Source organism: Oncorhynchus mykiss, chromosome 11, assembly GCF_013265735.2.
Source record: "Oncorhynchus mykiss isolate Arlee chromosome 11, USDA_OmykA_1.1, whole genome shotgun sequence".
In the NCBI taxonomy this organism is placed as follows: Eukaryota; Metazoa; Chordata; class Actinopteri; order Salmoniformes; family Salmonidae; genus Oncorhynchus; species Oncorhynchus mykiss.
The window spans coordinates 51,906,373-51,925,629 of NC_048575.1; the positions used below are offsets into that span (position 1 = coordinate 51,906,373).

The window sequence follows — 19,257 nt, forward strand, 5'->3', positions numbered from 1 at the left end:
CAATGAATCTGAAACAAAGTACTGATGGTTTTAGCGGAGACAGTTGAATTACTCTCAGGCCACAACTCAGCATCTGCTTCACAGGACAATCAGGAGTTGACACGCATCATTAGCAGGAGAGAAAGAGGACTTTTCACATGTCTGTGTGTGGTGAACATATCTTCTCCCCTTACAGCATATGCTGAATATGAATTAATTATCCAGCAAGTTTTCAACCAAAATATTCTACCTTGGCAAGCTTATCTTGGAGATCCTGAATTTTCACTTGCTGTTCAGTATTGGTCTGAAACAGAAAGAGAAAGATAGAGAACATCATCCTTTTAAGCTGCACATTCCTTGGTCCCTAAGAGTTTTACACCCAAGCCATCTTCATTGTTTCACTCATAATAACTTTTGTTTTATAATTTGGCATTTGTCTCCTAACCATTGACTGAACAGCATTCCTTGAAGGACCATATCGAACCATATAGGATGTCAACATGTGAGCCAATGGAACTGAAGCGGTACCTTCTCCAGCTTTGACAGAAGCTCCTCCGTGTCAGTTTTGCCTTGCTCCTTAGCCTGTAAGACAAAAAGCTGAAAATCAGTCAAACCAACACATGCCTTTCAACTTCTCTGAACGTGGGTCTGAGCCAAGAGATCAATATCAGTGTGAACAGCTACAGAACCTTCTGCATCCTCTGTTGATAGTCAGCTGCTTTCCTCTTCAGCTCCTCGCTGGTCTGACGAGACTCCTTCAGCTCCGACTCGTACAGGTCGCTACGGCGGCGGGCTGCAGACAGGTCCTCCTCCAGCTGCCTGATGGCCACGCGCATCTCTTCCAGCTGGGCATGGTACTCCTGCAGAGGGATGCGAGAGGAACGAGGAATGAGAGAGAGGGATAGCGGAGGAGTGCAGAGGTGAAAGACATGAGGAGAAGGATGAGTGCCAAAAAAGAAAGAAAAGTACATAGAAAGGAACGGAAAGCATCGCAGAAAGAGATTAGATAGGCAGACATGAGAGAGGGAGGGATGGGGAGGGGAGGTACAACGAATAGACAGAAAAGGACATACTGTGTAATGGAATCTATTGAACAAAGCATTATGGAACAAGGAAAGGTAGGGCAGAGAAGAAGTGCATCAGCTAAAATCCATTAGTGTCCTTCTCTTCTAAAGTTGTAATGAATGATTAGCTATGGCTAACAGCTTTCATTTCCATCTCGTGGTCTGGTCACGGGGCATGCAGCAGTCCTGTCAACCAGGCTGGTTAGGACTAGCAGAGGCTAATGAAAAGTAGCATGGTCTCTGTGCCTGGGAAGGGTGAGGACACCCTGACAATGGAACACGACAGGCGCAGCAGATAACATCAGCAGCACCAGCCAGCGCCTCCTTAGCCCCTTTTCATTTCAAAGTTCTCCTCCTGTTTCCATCCAGTTTCAAACCTTGCTAAGTGTTCCTCCATCAACCCTTAAAGCGTGTCTCCGAGGACGTCCACCTGTTGTCTACAGTAAGTGACAGGAAGACACTTCATGAGTCATTAACTATTATAATAAGAAAATGTCATGTGTAAGAAATGACTCAAGCCGTGTTTTAAAAATTAAAATGAAAGACAAGGGAATTTCATAATCAAGTACAATTTCCTCCCAAATGATGTTTGGACCTCCTTATAATGTTAATTAAGATACAAAAAGCATTTACTATTTGAGTAAATGATGATTGGCATTGTCAATTAGGATTCATGGCATGAAGCTATGAATTGAGGAAGAAAAAGGTAAACAGTAAATTAAATTGATAATTAAGGTTTTCACTTGAGCAATACTTGCATCGACTGAATAAACCTAAAACCACAGGTACCTTTCATTTAATCTCTTTGTAGAGTCAAATTCAAATCCATTTCAAGTAGGAAAGAATCTTCATACAAAATGACAGTGTGTTTCGCCAGCATATCAGTTCCTCAGTGTCCCCAGTCCCCTAGGTCCCTGACTGGATCACAGCAAATCTCTGGCAGCCCTAAACATCAATTAGCAGGAGAACTGATCTAGGCCTGGGCTTAAGTACAGAGCTGAGTGATACCCATGGAGGAGGAGGGAGGAGTGAGCCAGGGGCAGGAAGGAGTGGATAGGATTAAAGAGAGAGAGAGCGAAAAGGGGGAATACAGGGTGAATAGAATGGAACAGTGCACGCCAGAAGAGCTGATTCAGAGTGTGAGTTACCTAACTCACACACACATGCAAACGCACACACACAATCACACAGAAAGTCCCTCCCTATCGTCCCGACCTGCACAGTCCCACTGGGAGCTTCAAATGCAGTAGGTGTAGCCCTGACAGGGAGAGTGATAGTTCTGCTGTAGCCTCTCAAGATGGGGGAGACTAATCCATGGTACTGTGGGGGAAAAAACACTGCCTTGCCTCTAACGCTTCACTCTGCCTTACAGAACAGAATAATCATTCCTTTCAGTCATCTTCAGACATGTTGTATGTGCCAAAGGTAAGTTTGCTGACAAAGTGGTCAAATGAAGCTTACTTTAGGTAGGCCTTAGAACTGGATTAAACCTACCTATCACAAATACAATACTAAGAGGTAGAATAGTTGTCTTATCCCAGTTATAGTCTGTCAGCCTGCGTGCTTTGTGTTCAGTGTTAGGGATCGGTTCCAATTAGCCTAGTGTTTAATTCTCACTGCTTCTCAGAATTACGGAATTTGCATGTACTGATTGTCTTGCAATGGATTTCTCTTTCTCTCACTGAAAAGCATGTATTGCTCATATCCCCAATCTTCCATGTTTGTTGAGCCAACACTGAATACATTCTGCATAAATATGAACATGACTTCCAGCCTCCTAAAACAGAGCATGGGTGAGAGGCACTGTTCAAGACCTTATGCAGCCTTCAAAATCAAGCAGGAAAGTACCTCTGCAAATATCCAATAGCCTAACTCCTTCGCATGTATGACAATTACGAACCACTTTATGAACTTGAACTCTAAGTGGGTCAATCATTTCCATAGCTAATTCCCAGGTTTGCATTAGCCGTATCAGTAAGCGGTAACGATACCACCACGGGGGACCATGGAGTGGGTGTGAAGACAACAGTACAGTGGTGAAACACCAACACCCTGGTTCCCATAATGTAAGATCCAAAACCCCATCGCCTCATCACGACAGGCTGCCCACTGCATCAGCGGCACTGCACACTCTCCACTTCTAGGTATGGATGGTTCACATTGCCATGGCAACCATTGCGCTATAGCGCCTGTGCCTGGTAACCACTGCCAGGGATTCTGCTCTGTGCCGTGGAGGGGGGGGGGGGGGATTTTTCATACTGTCTAACTGTCCTCTGCTGTCGATCTTTCAATATCTTAATTCACGAACTTGGAAACCCTTCACCAAATCAGATCATTGTTGTATCCACATTGCACACACACACACACGCACACAAGCACACACACACACACACACAAACCCCCCACGCACAAACACAAAAACTCACACACACAAAGAGACACACACACACACACACACTATTTGGATAATGGTGGGCTGAACGTGACTCTATCCTTCCTCTACACTCCTCAATCAGCAGAGACTCAGGAGACACTACATCACTCCTGAAAGAGGCGAGTGATAAACACACAGGAGACGCCTTGATGTACTGGGGCGCTGAGCTATGCAAAGGCACGCCACTACTAGAGAGATATCCACTGAGACTTTCTTTATGGTCAGGACAAGTCCTGTGTGCACGGCAGAGTGCGTTTGAGTTCACGCCCACTGTTGGACACCATACTGCAAACTCCTAGTAAATTGTCAATGCTGACACTCACAGAAGGCTGGCGCTACTAGAACGTCTGTTTCAGACTTCTATTATGTGGCACTCAAGGCTTTTTCTCTATTATCTGAGAATGAAACAACAGTAACAACACTAATTCACATGAATTTGGTTCCATCCAGACCCGGGTGTTTAACAGTCTACTGACTCCACCTACACAGGGAGCAGTGGATAAGCCTCAACACCCTCCTCCTCTGTAATTAACCCGGCTTTGACAGGGTAGCACTCTCCTCGCACCCCACACGACTCACACCCCATAGGGATGGGCAATCAACCCTCGACAGCACATCCCTCCACAGCACTCTGGGTAGAAGTTGCCCGTAGGCACTGAGCTAGGATCAGCTTACCCTCCCCAAATCTTAACCCTAAACATTACAGTTAAACAGCGTTTAGAGGCAACTTTGTGTTACTTCCTCCACCACCCACAACCCCTGCCAGGCATCTGATGCCCCACAGGAGGCGCTCTCCTCTACCTGTTCTTTGATCTCCTGCAGCTTGTTGCTCTGCTCCCGGATGCCGTGGAGGAGCTGCAGCGCCTTGTCGTCTTCCTGGGAAACCTCCATACGGGCCTGCTCCAGACTGAGCTTCAGACTCTGAAACACACACATAAAACTCAGCAAAGAACAGAAACGGACCATTTTCAGGACCCTGTCTTTCAAAGATAATTCCTAAAAATCCAAATAGCTTCACAGATCTTCATTGTAAAGGGTTTAAACACGGTTTCCCATGCTTGTTCAATGAACCATAAACAATTAATGAACATGCACCTGTGGAACGGTCGTTAAGACACTAACAGCTTACAGACGGTAGGCAATTAAGGTCACAGTTATGAAAACTTAGGACACTAAAGAGGCCTTTCTACTGACTCTGAAAAACACCAAAAGAAAGATGCCCTGGGTCCCTGCTCATCTGCGTGTACGTGCCTTAGGCATGCTGCAAGGAGGCATGAGGACTGCAGATGTGGCCAGGGCCATAAATTGCAATGTCCGTACTGTGAGACGCCTAAGACAGTGCTACAGGGAGACAGGACGGACAGCTGATCATCCTTGCAGTGGCAGACCACGTGTAACAACACCTGCACAGGATCAGTACATCTGAACATCACACCTGCGGGACAGGTACAGGATGACAACAACAACTGCCCGAGTTACACCAGGAACGCATAATCCCTCCATCAGTGCTCAAACTGTCCGCAATAGGCTGAGAGAGGCTGGACTGAGGGCTTGTAGGACTGCGCAGCAGGTCCTCACCAGACATCACCGGCAACAATGTTGCCTATGGGCACAAACCCACCCTCGCTGGACCAGTTTATTATCTATCGTCGAAGGAATAAGCGTTACACCGAGGCCTGTGCTCTGGAGCAGGATCGATTTAGAGGATCGATCATCGGACTGAGCTTTTTGTCATTGCAGGCAATCTCAATGCTGTGCGTTAAAGGGAAGACATCCTCCTCCCTCATGTGGTACCCTTCCTGCAGACTCATCCTGACATGACACTCCAGCATGACAATGCCACCAGCCATACTGCTTGTTCTGTGCATGATTTCATGCAAGACAGGAATGTCATTGTTCTGCCAGCGAAGAGCCTGGATCTCAATCCTATTGAGCACGTCGGGGACGTTTTGGATCGGAGGGTGAGGGCTAGGGCCATTCTCTCCAGAAATGTCCAGGAATTTGCAGGTGACGTGGTGGAAGTAGGGTAACATCTCACAACAAGAACTGGCACATCTGGTGCAGTCCATGAGGAGGAGATGCACTGCAGTACTTAATGCAGCTGATGGCCACACCAGATACTGACTGTTACTTTGATTTTGACCCCACATTTGTTCAGGGACACATTATTCAATTTCTGTTAGTCACATGTCTGAACTTGTTCAGTTTATGTCTCAGTTGTTGAATCTTGTTATGTTCATACAAATATTTACACGTTAAGTTTGCTGAAAGTAAACGAAGTTGACAGTGAAAGGACGTTTCTTTTTTTGCTGAGTTTATATAAAGCCTGTTGGTAACACCGCATGTAGTACACAAGAGCATAGTACCTATCTGCTTTACAGAATCACACACACACACACACACACACACACACACACCCATAGTACCTATCTGCTTTACAGAATCACACACACACAAACACACACACACACACAGGATCTTGGGCCACTCACGGTGCACTCGGTTATGTAGGTAGCCAGGTCTTGCTCCAGGATGGTCCTTTGTGTCTCTGAGGCTTTCAGCTCCACATCCTTCTGCTGCAGCACTGACTCCAGATCAGACATCTTACTCTGGACTAGAGAGATCTCCTGTTCCATCTGAATACAGCAACATGGAGGACAGCTTTATTTGTCCATTTCAGCATTAGTTCATCTTCCCAAAGTCAACTGAACTCTTGCAGGTGACCACAACCTTACATTACTGTAATAAACATGGCCATTTATAATAAACCAAAGGACTGAAGTTGATTGTGCAAAGCATTTCCTTGATCACAGCGATTGGGATTGAAGAAGGCTTTGCAGCAGTGCTTCACAGGAAAGCACGTGAAAGACAACAGCACATTTAAGTCCATTATGTAAAAAGAAATGACCGTTGCCAAATCTCCTTTGAACCCAGCCTACTATGAAGAAATTGTGAGGTAAAAATCTTTAAGGAAAATTCCACCCAAAAACTACAATCAAGTTTTCAAGATATAGAACTTTCAAAATACAGCATCAGATGATGCTAAATGCACCGTGCCAGCTGAATTTCTGTATTCTGAAAGTTATACTGATTGAAATCTTGATTGCTGACATGCAAAACATGTTGGGACTATATCAACAATAGACTAATGAACCCAATATCAAAACCTCGTTTTTTTTGGGGGGGGGGGGGGGGGGGGGGGGGGGGGTTCCTTTAAGCTATAGGAAGCTATTTCTGTACCTCCTAAGCCAAGCTGCTCATCTCAGTATGTGTGGTTTAAGAGATGAGCCAGTTGGGTGATGGATGGATGCAATTAAAGAAGCCATTAGAGCCCCTGAGGAGCACTGAGAGTCACGGGTGCAGGGCCGTCAACTGTGTCACAGATACACAATCACAGTGCATACTGGAGTGCATAGACTACATGCTGTGTTGGAGTGCTACCGCTAACACAATCACAACATAACACACAAAAAAAAGGTTATGGTATGGAGTCCCAGCACTGGGTAGCAACACAAGGCACCACAGTAATGTGGAGTGACAACACAGACACCACATAACAACAGTAGTCTCAAATCAGAGAACCATCAGTCAGTCACAGGACATGAACACATAATCATAGACACACACAGAGTAACTTGACACACACAGAGTAACTTGACACACACAGAGTAACTTGACACACACAGAGTAACTTGACACACACAGAGTAACTTGACACACACAGAGTAACTTGACACACACAGAGTAACTTGACACACACAGAGTATATCAAACATAAGAGTACCTGTGACATGTGTCTTGTGTCTCTCAATGCTCTCTGTATTTAGTGTCTTGATGTCTTTAGCGGGTCTTATCTAGAGAGCTGAGGGCTGTAACCACTAATCTGCAGGAGAAAAAAAGAGCGTGGGAGAGAGACTAATTGCAGTAAACACTCTATATACACAATCTCTCCTGAAAGCTGTGGGGCTTTTATTTACAGCACTTACCTTTTCATGTCATTATGTTATACCACACCACCTTTTACAGTTTATCAAATGGGAAATTATTAGCACCATTGAATTGATGTTTAATGTCGTGACAACATTACATAAATGGACTTTCACATTCCTTTTCCAACATGTTGTAGCTTGTATAGGAAACAGGGTTAAGAGCAGAAAACCCCATACTAAAGCTGCCTTTAGTGCCATTCATAATCATCATTGAATGTTATCTTCTAATCAAACAATTAAGGTAAATAAACAATTAAACTAATCAAGTGAAACGCAAGTCAAAGAATTCAAAAAAACGACATGAGCCCCTTCATGCCCATGTTCAAAACTCAGAAGTCAAAAATCCGTAATCAGACCAAACCCAACACTTGAGGGGCCAAAGTAGCACCAAACTCCACAGTAGCTCAATCTGCGATGCTTTACATTTCAAGGCACACTCCTTATATTACATAATCACACACATAATTAGCATCCATTCTGAGAACTACTTTTAATCACAGAGTGAAAAAACATAGAACCATACCGTGTGGACCATGCCGTATGGGTATATTCTGGAATAAGACAAACCTAAAAATAGAGTGTGATTCTGAGTGTGTGTGCACATGGCCGCCTCTTTAAGCACTATTCTCTATATTTGGCAGCCTTTGAGATGGAGAGGCAGGAGAATGAAGAAAAGAAGACTGTCACTGTCTATTAAGCATGGGCTTCTCTCCCACTCCTGCTCACAGCAGCAGCTCAGTGGAGGAGTTTGACAGCCACAGGCCCAGGGGTTTCACATAACATTCTGCATCCCATGATACAACGGAGACTATGGCTTCACACAGGACAATCACCAACCCCATAAGGTAACACTTCCCACATCGCATCCAAACAGACAGAGTAGCATATATCCATCATGTGAAAGGAACAATGAGCACTGTCTGCATGGAGTATAGCACTGCAGCCTTAGGCAATGTATATTTAATTGGTACATAACATTATTGATGCAATGCAAGACAGGGTTGATGCGCTCTGAGATATCCAGGCCCCATTCCCCAACACATGCAGAAACCACCAGAAACGTTTGAAATAGATAAACATATTTTTTTCATTTCCTGTTGTTTATATACAGTATCTCAAATCAGGAACTCTGTCATATCCTGTGTAATTTGTCAAAACTATTTGATAGATTTCTTATCATGGTGGAGTGGATTACTGTTTGATTTTGGGGTAGGCTGTCAACAGCATGTACTGTGTGACACTATCTGTTTTCTAATGATGTCAACAATGCGTCTGGCATAGAATCAGGTATTAGAATACACATTTAAGAGGATCTCTATGGCGTCTAGACGTATTTGATGTCATGAATATGATGTCTTTATGCCATGGGTAATGTCCATATTCACTTCGGTTCATTCTGTCTGCGGAAGGTTGACAGACAGGTTTTCAACCGAGCTACATTATCAGAGACGCAGAGCGGGCAACTTAACGGGTCACACATAATGGCTGACGACAACCAGATAAGGTTCATTTAAGCCTACATTTTGAAGTTTAATAGAGGAATCAGTAAGTAGCTTTAGAATGTTCCTAATTACACGTTGTTCAAAGGGCGGTTCTTCCTTAAGGTCAAATGTGACTGATATTAGGGCAGAAGTATGATTTGAAGTTTCAGCAAGTAATTCCAACTGGGTAATTGTTGTGGGATGTCAGCGTGCCATGAGCCTACTGCACGTGTAGAATCAGTGCCATGAAGGATGGTGCAGGCCGGCAAGTTGCTACAGTAGCCTAGCATGGAGTAGCAGATGGGGATCAGATCTGGCTGACTTGTTTCATTTCTCACCACCAGTCCATGATGAGCCAAGCGAGCAGGCTGTGCAACTGGGCTCATAATTACCTCCCAGAAAGCAATTACAAATAACTAATATTGTTTTTAAAAGCACCATTATAACTAGCGACATTACAGTCAGTCACCTCTGGCTGAGAAGGACTCGGTAGAACAGTGTTGGATTTGTTCATGTCTTGCTAAATTAATCTACCATAACTGGGAAGACCTTATACTGCATTTTTAATGCTGGAATACTTAATGGTGAAACTACCACGTCTAATATTACAACAGCAGATAAGTTACTGCAAACAACAAACACAGTTTTTTTTCTGCTTCGTGCATCATTGCACGCAAGATAGAACATAAGTATATCCTACTGGACACATACGTCAATTCAACGTCTATTTCACGTTGGTTCAAGATAATTTCCTTTAAATGACTTGGAAACAACGTTGATTCAAAAAGTGTGTGACCAGTGGGATGTAAGCCACTGCTGCTTTGTCAACAAAAACATTTCAGAACCATGCCGCTGTCTCAGGTGCTGCCCAGATTCAAAACATTTCAGAACCATGCCGCTGTCTCAGGTGCTGCCCAGATTCAAAACATTTCAGAACCATGCCGCTGTCTCAGGTGCTGCCCAGATTCAAAACATTTCAGAACCATCCGCTGTCTCAGGTGCTGCCCAGATTCAAAACATTTCAGAACCATGCCGCTGTCTCAGGTGCTGCCCAGATTCCAAACATTTCAGGACCATGCCGCTGTCTCAGGTGCTGCCCAGATTCAAAACATTTCAGAACCATGCCGCTGTCTCAGGTGCTGCCCAGATTCAAAACATTTCAGAACCATGCCGCTGTCTCAGGTGCTGCCCAGATTCAAAACATTTCAGGACCATCCGCTGTCTCAGGTGCTGCCCAGATTCAAAACATTTCAGGACCATGCCGCTGTCTTAGGTGCTGCCCAGATTCAAAACATTTCAGAACCATGCCGCTGTCTCAGGTGCTGCCCAGATTCAAAACATTTCAGGACCATGCCGCTGTCTTAGGTGCTGCCCAGATTCAAAACATTTCAGAACCATCCGCTGTCTCAGGTGCTGCCCAGATTCAAAACATTTCAGAACCATGCCGCTGTCTCAGGTGCTGCCCAGATTCAAAACATTTCAGAACCATCCGCTGTCTCAGGTGCTGCCCAGATTCAAAACATTTCAGGACCATGCCGCTGTCTCAGGTGCTGCCCAGATTCAAAACATTTCAGAACCATGCCGCTGTCTCAGGTGCTGCCCAGATTCAAAACATTTCAGGACCATGCCGCTGTCTCAGGTGCTGCCCAGATTCAAAACATTTCAGAACCATCCGCTGTCTCAGGTGCTGCCCAGATTCAAAACATTTCAGGACCATGGCGCTGTCCACTAACGCTTACAAACTCAGACATTGACAGCTCAACAGTGCTGAAATAGTTTGAGCCCCAGAGAACATCAGTGATTTTAAACTACTTTAAGTGCAAGTGAATATAATGTATTGCACATGTTAGTTTTGCTGATTTGCAGCCTCAGAATTATAGCTAATGGGTTGCAACAAGCTACGTTTTTGAGCACGGTGATGATGATGCCTAAGAAGAGGATGAGGATGCTTGATGAACCATATATTACATGCTAAGACCTGTTTTCTGATATTGTCGACAAAGCGTTTAGACATTAGACAATAGAAATATAACAAATCCATTAGATTTATGCAGTAGATTTAGGCCTAATTGTGACATCATGTGTATAATGTATTTTACGGATCCCTATGCTTAAGCCTATCAGAAACGAGTATTCAACAATGTCTTGGTAAAATTCAAGGATAACGTCCATGTCACTTCAGTTGCGTCTGCCGACGGTTCACCCATGTGCTTTTAAAAGGACTATCAGTATTACCTCCAAATAGCCTGCTACAATAGGCTACACATCATGTCTGACGATACCAAGGTATGGTTAATTACGCATACTTTGAGTTTCGAGGAGAAATCTAATACCTGAGCTTGGAGGGTACTAGTGGGATAGGGCAGTGTGCAGTGCGATGGTGATTGCATCGTCTGTGGATCTATTGGGGCGGTATACACATTGAGTGGGTCTAGGGTGTCAGGTAGGTTGGAGGTGATATGATCCTTAACTAGTCTCTCAAAGCACTTCATGATGACAGAAGTGAGTGCTACGGGGCGATAGTCATTTAGTTCAGTTACCTTTGCTTTCTTGGGTACAGGAACAATGGTGGACATCTTGAAACAAGTGGGGATAGTAGACTTGGATAGGAGTAGATTGAATATGTCCGTAAACACTCCAGCCAGCTGGTCGGCACATGCTCTGGGGACGCGGCTAGGGATGCCTGTCTGGGCCGGCAACCTTGCGATGGTTCACAAGCTTTAATGTCTTACTCACGTCGGCCACGGAGAACGAGAGCCCACAGTCCTTGGGAGTAGCCGCGTTGGTGGCACTGTGTTATCCTCAAAGTGGGCGAAGAAGGTGTTTAGCTTGTCTGGGAGCAATACGTTGGTGTCCGCGACGTGGCTGGTTTTCCCTTTGTAATCCATGATTGTCTGTAGACCCTGCGTCTGAGCCATTGAATTGCAACTCCACTCCGTCTTTGTACTGACATTTTGCCTGTTTGATTGCCTTACCGAGGAAATAACTACACTATTTGTATTCAGCCATATTCCCAGTCACCTTGCCATGGCTAAATGCTGTGGTTCGCGGTTTCAGTTTTGCACCGTAATTGGCTCAGTGTTCTGTCCCTCATGGGGACACTATGTCACCACCAAATCTAAGGGTAGAGCTTGAAATTTCAAGCACCTTGGGTTCTGCCGTAGAGTAACATTAGAAGTGCCCATCCAAGAAGGCTCAAGGTCATTGGCCACAGATAAAATGACGTAAAATCACGTTTTATCTACAGTAGCTTTGATTGGACTGATCACGTCAACATCATACCTTCAAAATCTTAGCTAGCAGTTATCATCATGAATCAAGTCGACAATCTACTGGCAAATCCTGATGAATCCTTGTCATATGAATAGCCTGCTATTCAGTGGAGTGGCTGTGTGGTCCCAAGTCTGGGTTTAAGGGTCTCTTTTCCAAGCTTAAAACTATGAGTTTCAACTTTGGCAATGCTGTCAATCCAGCATGATTTCTAACGCGCTCAAATAAACAGTAAACTCAGAATTGAGAAATCTGACTTTAGTGAGTTCAAGACGACTGGGAACTCAGGAAATAACTAGCTCCGACTGGTAAAAAAAACGTTTTGAACGGTTATCCAACTCGGAATTGTAAGTTGGGAACTCGGGCCTCTTTCTAGAGCTACGGCCTGAAGATCACTGACGTCATCATGATTCGACCCTGTTTTTTTGTCTTGAAAGCACCATGAATCCAGAGAATGCCAGACTTTGATGACAAAGTTTGATGACAAAATTTGCCCACGAAGGACCGCCATGCCACCTTCCTGTTGAAGTAAGCACAGCACAACAAGGTTTGTCCAAATATGTCTTGTATGCTCCTGCGTAAATAATGTAATATGCCAGGAAGATACAATTGAAGTTGGAAGTTTACATACAGTTAGGTTGGAGTCATTAAAACTAGTTTTTCAACCACTCCACAAATGTCTTGTTAACAAGAAGTTGAAGATTAAACGTGGCTGGGTCATTCAGCATGACAATGATCCCAAACACACCGCCCGGGCAACGAAGGAGTGGCTTTGTAAGAAGCATTTCAAGGTCCTGGAGTGGCTTAGCCAGTCTCCAGATCTCATCCCCATAGAAAATCTTTGGAGGGAGTTGAAAGTCCGTGTTGCCCAGCAACAGCCCCAAAACATCACTGCTCTAGAGGAGATCTGCATGGAGGAATGGGACAAAATACCAGCAACAGTGTGTGAAAACCTTGTCAAACGTTTTCTGTAAGTCTTCACCTCTGTCATTGCCAACAAAGGGTATATAACAAAGTATTGAGATAAACTTTTGTTATTGACCAAATACTTATTTTTCCACCATAATTTGCAAATAAATTCATAAAAAATCCTACAATGTGATTTTCTGGATTTTTTTTCTCATTTTGTCTGTCATAGTTGAAGTGTACATATGATGAAAATTACAGGCCTCTCTCATCGTTTTAAGTGGGAGAACTTTCACTTAAGAACTTGCACAATTCCGCTGATAGGGACTCTGCTGCTGGGACAGCTTTATGTAGGCCCTAACAGCTTGTGGGCACTGTTTGACACCGTTATAGTGCAATTTATGTATTGTTTAGTGTGTGTTTAGTTATGTTGTGTTGTGTAGTGGCTTTGGTGGCATGCATCCCCAAAATGTTTTTTGTTTGTTTGCCCGATGCTGAAATCGCCACTGGATATGCCATTTCCTATCTTCGAGTCTCTACTTTTATCCAATTTAAAAAACAAAATTTAAAATGTTACTGCATAAGACCGAATCGAGGTTGTGGAGGCCCACAGAGAGATATGCTTTCACCTGTTCAGTGCAATCAAATCAGTACCAATGAACGAAAATGAGAAATAAAGTTATGATTTAACTTCAGACTTCTCTTTGTGGTTTCCCAGGGTCTTCTCATGCACCCAGGTGTAGTTTCCAGGACAGGGGATCTATCATTGAGCAGTTGGAGAAGGAGGCTCAGAGGACTCTAATGCCTTCTCTCAATATTGGGACAAGCTGTGCCCCAATCCTCCTCTCCTTCCTGAGTAGTCTAACTAATGAGTAAGTCCCACGTCTTTCTTCAACCTCACATACAACAACTCTGAATTTGCAGTCATAATGTGCCTTCTAACCACAAATGTGATTTCAACCACTACCTTAACCATACCCTTATCTCTATCCCTAAATCAAGAACAAAATGTCTCATGTACTTAATGGCTTAATCAAATACACTAACTCAACACTAAAATATGCAACTCAAATATGTTCCCTTTCTTTTCTCTAGCCAATGGAGAGTGATTCAGCATTGCATGAAGAATAACGTAAGTCTCCGCAGTCTCCACATAAGGATCTGATCAAAAGTAATGCACTATTTAGAAGAATGTATCATGGAATAGCTTGATTTAATATTACTCTGTTGGCCATAGCTGACATTTGAGCAGCTCTCCATGATGTGTCTGAAGATTGTTAGGGTCGTGACCCAGACGGCCCTCCACATTCTGCTACCAGTGCTGGCTCGTAATCATGGGGGTGAACCTGAGGAGTGGGGCAACCTCCCCAGAATCCCAGTGCTCTTTGACAGGGTCTAAGGACTCCTTAGACAGTCTGGATGAGCGGGAGAAAAGGCTACTGATCAGTGAGATTAACTACTGGACCAAGGAAAGGAGGAATGGCAGGGCAGGGTGCTGCCAAAAATCTGTTGGCAGAACCAAACCACCATGCTACTCTCCTAAGAGGTACAGTGCCTTGCGAAAGTATTCGGCCCCCTTGAACTTTGCGACCTTTTGCCACATTTCAGGCTTCAAACATAAAGATATAAAACTGTATTTTTTTGTGAAGAATCAACAACAAGTGGGACACAATCATGAAGTGGAACGACATTTATTGGATATTTCAAACTTTTTTAACAAATCAAAAACTGAAAAATTGGGCGTGCAAAATTATTCAGCCCCCTTAAGTTAATACTTTGTAGCGCCACCTTTTGCTGCGATTACAGCTGTAAGTCGCTTGGGGTATGTCTCTATCAGTTTTGCACATCGAGAGACTGACATTTTTTCCCATTCCTCCTTGCAAAACAGCTCGAGCTCAGTGAGGTTGGATGGAGAGCATTTGTGAACAGCAGTTTTCAGTTCTTTCCACATATTCTCGATTGGATTCAGGTCTGGACTTTGACTTGGCCATTCTAACACCTGGATATGCTTATTTTTGAACCATTCCATTGTAGATTTTGCTTTATGTTTTGGATCATTGTCTTGTTGGAAGACAAATCTCCGTCCCAGTCTCAGGTCTTTTGCAGACTCCATCAGGTTTTCTTCCAGAATGGTCCTGTATTTGGCTCCATCCATCGTCCCATCAATTTTAACCATCTTCCATGTCCCTGCTGAAGAAAAGCAGGCCCAAACCATGATGCTGCCACCACCATGTTTGACAGTGGGGATGGTGTGTTCAGCTGTGTTGCTTTTACGCCAAACATAACGTTTTGCATTGTTGCCAAAAAGTTCAATTTTCGTTTCATCTGACCAGAGCACCTTCTTCCACATGTTTGGTGTGTCTCCCAGGTGGCTTGTGGCAAACTTTAAACAACACTTTTTATGGATATCTTTAAGAAAATACTTTCTTCTTGCCACTCTTCCATAAAGGCCAGATTTGTGCAATATACGACTGATTGTTGTCCTATGGACAGAGTCTCCCACCTCAGCTGTAGATCTCTGCAGTTCATCCAGAGTGATCATGGGCCTCTTGGCTGCATCTCTGATCAGTCTTCTCCTTGTATGAGCTGAAAGTTTAGAGGGACGGCCAGGTCTTGGTAGATTTGCAGTGGTCTGATACTCCTTCCATTTCAATATTATCGCTTGCACAGTGCTCCTTGGGATGTTTAAAGCTTGGGAAATCTTTTTGTATCCAAATCCGGCTTTAAACTTCTTCACAACAGTATCTCGGACCTGCCTGGTGTGTTCCTTGTTCTTTATGATGCTCTCTGCGCGTTTAACGGACCTCTGAGACTATCACAGTGCAGGTGCATTTATACGGAGACTTGATTACACACAGGTGGATTGTATTTATCATCATTAGTCATTTAGGTCAACATTGGATCATTCAGAGATCCTCACTGAACTTCTGGAGAGAGTTTGCTGCACTGAAAGTAAAGGGGCTGAATAATTTTGCACGCCCAATTTTTCAGTTTTTGATTTGTTAAAAAAGTTTGAAATATCCAATAAATGTCGTTCCACTTCATGATTGTGTCCCACTTGTTGTTGATTCTTCACAAAAAAATACAGTTTTATATCTTTATGTTTGAAGCCTGAAATGTGGCAAAAGGTCGCAAAGTTCAAGGGGGTCGAATACTTTCGCAAGGCACTGTATGCTCACAGCAATATTTCAACATATTGATTCAGTTTATCCCTGACCCATACCTAACATCAATTGGAAAACACACCTTGTATTTTTATGTTCTGATAAAAAAATTTACCCCAGAGGGGATGGGTCTTGGGTAAGCCATTATAAAGTAAACTATGAATAAAGAAATTGGGGGCAGTACATGCCTTTCAGAAATAATCAAATTCTGATGTTGTAAAAACATCAAAATCATGTTAAAAATGTTAGTTTTGGGATTCTATGCATGGCATCAGTGATGTTTGTGTGTGTATCTTCAAGATGACAGACCTGGTTACAGAGCTCGCATGCATCTGGAGAGGCTGCCCTCATAGAAGAGCCTCTGACGGATCTCTTTGGAGTAACAGTGGAAAGCCTCCTGATGTCCTTGTCTAAGGGGACAACCTCGCCTCCTCCAGCTCCTCTCAGCTGAGCTGTGCTATCGCGGGGGAGGTATACACCAGCTTAACTCTGGCCTCTCAGTGGCCATTCAGGCCAGCCCTGGTAGTTGCCCCCCTTTGGAAAGTCAGGATATAGCAGCAGGCAGGGAGGTCATTCGCGTAGCCTCGGTGCAGATCCTGGCTGAGCTACAGAGCCAAAAGTCTGAGCCAGAGTGGATAGGGTTTATCAAGCCCCTCATGGACCCTGTGATTGACAATGTGCTGGATGCCATTTTCGGCACTATGGAAAAAATGGCACAGGACTTCAACACCCTATTGGATCTGGCCAAGAAGATGAGCAGTCAGAGTTATTGAAAGTGGTGAGTAAATTGTTGGTGTAACGAATGCACTGAGTTGGTAAGCAAGTACAGGGAGTGAGTGTTTAATAAATAAATGGAACAGAAAACAAGGAACACGAACAATGCACTGACATGAAACAGAATCAATGACACCTGAGAACCAAGGGGAGTGACAGATATAGGGAAGGTAATCAAGGAGGTGATGGAGTCCAGGTGAGTGTCATGAAGCGCTGGTGCAGGTGACGATGGTGACAGGTGTGGGAAATGATCAGCAGCCTGGTGACCTAGAGGCCGGAGAGGGATTATACGTGACAGTACCCCCTCCCTGACGCGCGACTCCAGACGCAAGATGCTGACCAAAGGGACAATGCTGAGGATCAGGAGTGGACCAGTCGCCTCCACCAAGGAGCAGGAACCTGACGAGCAACCTGAAAAGCTGGAGCCTGGTGAGCCAGCTGTGGCATGGGAGCCTGCCGAGCCCACCGAGTCTTGAGAACCTGACAAGCTAGCTGAGGCATCCTCGGTAGACTCGGCAACAGATGCTTGACAGGCCAACCGAGTCTTGGGACCCCGTGGTACCGGCTGAGGCATGTAAGCCTTCCGTTTATTTATTAAACACTCACTCTCTGTACTTGCTTCCCAACTCTCAGCGCATTCGTTACAGAATAACACCTCACCTAAGGGAAACATCAGGGAGTTATTTTATTTATTTTTGGTTTCGATGGGAATGACATCAGGTCCGGGAGCCGCTACAGGCTCTTATGCCTCAGCCGGATTGCCAGACTCCCCTGCCTCCGCCGGTTCGTCAGGCTCTCATGCCTCAGCTGGATTGCCAGGCTCCACTGCCTCAGCCGGCTTGTCGGGCTTTCATGCCTTCACCGGATCACCAGGCTCCCCTGCTTCCACCGGCTCGTCAGGCTCTCATGCCTCAGCTGGATCACCAGGCACCCCTGCCTCAGCCTGTATGTCAGGTTCCCACGCCCCAGCCGGTGACAGGTTCCCGCACAGCAGCAGGGGCGACCAGTCCGCTCCTGATCCCCGGGATCAACCCTTTGGTCGGAGTCCTGCGGCTGGAGCCGTGCGGCGGGGAGGGGGAACTGTCATGTGTGCTCCCTCTCCGGCCTTTAGGTCATAACTCGCTCGTTATGGAGCACACCTGTCACCATTGTTACGTGCACCTGGGAGTCATCAGACTCACCTGGACTCCATCACCTCCCTGATTACCTTCCCTATATATGTCATTCCTTAGAACCTGTTCATCTTTGTCCATTTCTTCAAAGTGACATTGTTCCTTATCCAGATCTGAAAAAGGGTCCAAGGTCAAAGTGTGAGCTAGAGATCAACCTCCCTGGTATTCCCATCCCTGATGAGGTGCCTGATGATTTGACCTTCCACATCGCCAGGAGCTCCTGCATCGACACCAGGGACTCTATAATGCCAGGGATTTCTATGAGTGACCTAAGGACAAAGATGATGACACACACAGATGAAGCCCTGCATCGTAATAGTCCAAGGACTGAAAGTAACTGACAATGGAGTGCCAAAAGCCTCTCTTCTCATATTTGCTAACAAAGGGAGTTGGGATTGACATGGAAGAGAAAGAAGTGTGCTACCCTAGCAGCTCTGGCCATCTGAGGGAGTTATTCATCCCTTCAGACATCAGCAGTGCTACTGCATTCCCTCTGCATTCCTTGATGGACTCCGACAAAGATGATTTTATCTGTTTTGTCACGGTACTGGTGATAAGGTTGCTATCAAAGATCGGTCCCTCAGCCCTAGAAGGACCTTCCCAACAGGCAGTAGATATGACAGCAATATTTCAGCAGCTCATCAGACAAGTTCTGTCTGAGTTCTGTGCTGCATCTGGATTCTCAAGGACACAGGCGTACCCTCAGGACCTGCACATCCACACTGTGTTCAGGGGTGCACATAAAACCCCCCTGGAGGCGTTTGGCTCTTGTAACGCCCTCCAAACCGTTATGGCCTCCCAGGAATCTGAATTTGACAGAGTCCTGGTAAAATCATTGACCCAGCAGCTGGTGCAGGGATGTAAGGAGGCATCAAGACCAGCTTCTACTGCAACAAACCCAGCAGACCAGGCTGAGAGTGGGAATGAGCAGAGAGCAAGAAGGAGCTTTCTTTGCTTCTCAATGACCAAACTCAGGATCAACAATAAGGTATAGGAGATGTTGCTTTATGTTCCAATTAGGGGC

The 19,257-nt window shown here is 44.9% G+C and overlaps 1 protein-coding gene across 5 annotated transcripts in view; it reads right to left on the bottom strand.

Moving 5' to 3' along the window:
- Positions 1-19,257, bottom strand: part of LOC110535055 (citron rho-interacting kinase) — a 55,832-nt gene that overhangs the window by 31,468 nt on the left and 5,107 nt on the right. For all 5 annotated transcript variants that reach the window (XM_036935731.1, XM_036935732.1, XM_036935730.1 and 2 more), the window contains exons 2-7: positions 7,262-7,360; positions 5,970-6,113; positions 4,279-4,398; positions 669-839; positions 508-561; positions 230-283 (exon numbers count right to left, since the gene is read on the bottom strand). In XM_036935731.1, coding sequence (XP_036791626.1) covers positions 230-283; positions 508-561; positions 669-839; positions 4,279-4,398; positions 5,970-6,113; positions 7,262-7,270 — 552 coding nt within the window. In that variant the 5' untranslated portion in view covers positions 7,271-7,360. The remainder of the gene's footprint in view (positions 1-229; positions 284-507; positions 562-668; positions 840-4,278; positions 4,399-5,969; positions 6,114-7,261; positions 7,361-19,257) is intronic.